The 1341-nt window shown below is 50.9% G+C and overlaps 1 gene segment (V, D, J or C); it reads right to left on the bottom strand.

Moving 5' to 3' along the window:
• Positions 1–948: 948 nt before the first annotated feature.
• Positions 949–1271, bottom strand: LOC101573075 (the record flags this gene model as incomplete). The annotated part of the segment is given in 1 exon segment: positions 949–1271. A coding segment is annotated over 1 exon segment (323 nt), but the record flags the coding sequence as incomplete, so codon positions are not given.
• Positions 1272–1341: the final 70 nt, after the last annotated feature.

Below are 1341 nucleotides of genomic sequence, written 5' to 3'. Positions count from 1 at the left end.
TGGGTCTGGGGGCTCCCGGAACTCGGCAGAAAATCCTACTCAGCGGGCGGGGTGGGGGAAGCACTGCGGAGTGGTGGAGGGCGGCCCAAGGGGCTGGGAGAAGGTCTGGCCCACTCTGCGCCTGGGCTGGGAGTGGTCCCGCCAGCGCAGGGTAGCAGGAAGCTCTCCGCACACTCACCGGACCTGGGCTAATGATGGGTTTCTAAGGGAGAGTAAGAGGGTGGAAAGATGTGATACCATATGTTATTAAAGGCATATATTAACATTTTTTAAAATACAAGAAGTGGCACATTAAATTTCAGCTGTGTAACCATATACTGTAATATTATTTTCATATACTTGGTTATAAATGACTGAATATATTTAAATATTATTACCTGGCATCTGTATATCTTTAGCAACATGTCTATTAAAATCTTTTGTTCACTGTCAAAAAATGGTCTTTGCATTGATGTTAGTGTTGTTCATCATTCCCTGGCTTCTCAGCCTGCACCCGGACAGGATCCGGTGGCTCCCTTTTGACCACGTTAGCTCACTGCAGCAAGCTCCCGATTCCTCCTCAGGAACCTTTGATCCATGTCCTGAAACCACGCAGAGCTTCACAAGGGATCTGAAGGCCTCATGGGGGTCCAAGAAGACACAGTCACCTCAGTCCGGTCCCTCTCACGGGATGTATCCTCCCAGCTTGGTTTCCTGGCATTGTCTCCATGACTGGTAGGGAAAAAAGAAGGTCATGTGGTCAAAATGTGTGCAGTTCAAGGTGACCTCTGCCTAGTGATTGTTTGGGAGCAGAGATGAGGGACAAGGACTTTTGCAAGAGGAAGAGGTTCAGTGTTCAGGGTCCTTGACTGGACGTAGACGTTTGGCTAGAACTGTAGGTCCCTAATGAGCAAGAGGGAGAGGAGGGAGGTTTTGGTCTCACTTCCCCCTTGTCTGTGGCACTGTGGCTTACCCAAACTCGCTACCAATTGAGTGGCTCACTCCACAGTAATACTGAGCCTCATCATCCGAGTGAAGGTTGCTGATAGTTAAGTAGCGGTCAGCACCAGCGCTGGAGCCTGAGAACCGATCAGAGATCCCGTCTCCCTTGCTGGAGCTGCCATCACTCTTCAGATGCATTACATACTGAGGGCTTCTCCCTGGCCTCTGCTGATACCACTCAATGTAGTAGCTGCTGTGCTCACTGCTGAGAGTGCAGGTGAGCTTGATGGAGGCTCCCAGGGAGGCCGAGGCCAAGGGATTCTGAGTCAGCACGGGCAGCCCACAGAGACCTGAGAACACAGAGTAATAGGAGAGACACTGAGCACTCTGGAGAACTGGAAGGATTGCCCCAGAAGCTGG

The sequence above is a fragment of the Octodon degus genome, unplaced genomic scaffold (genome assembly GCF_000260255.1).
Source record: "Octodon degus isolate 3935 unplaced genomic scaffold, OctDeg1.0 scaffold05925, whole genome shotgun sequence".
Taxonomy (NCBI): domain Eukaryota; kingdom Metazoa; phylum Chordata; class Mammalia; order Rodentia; family Octodontidae; genus Octodon; species Octodon degus.
This window is presented reverse-complemented; position numbering and strand designations above follow the sequence as displayed.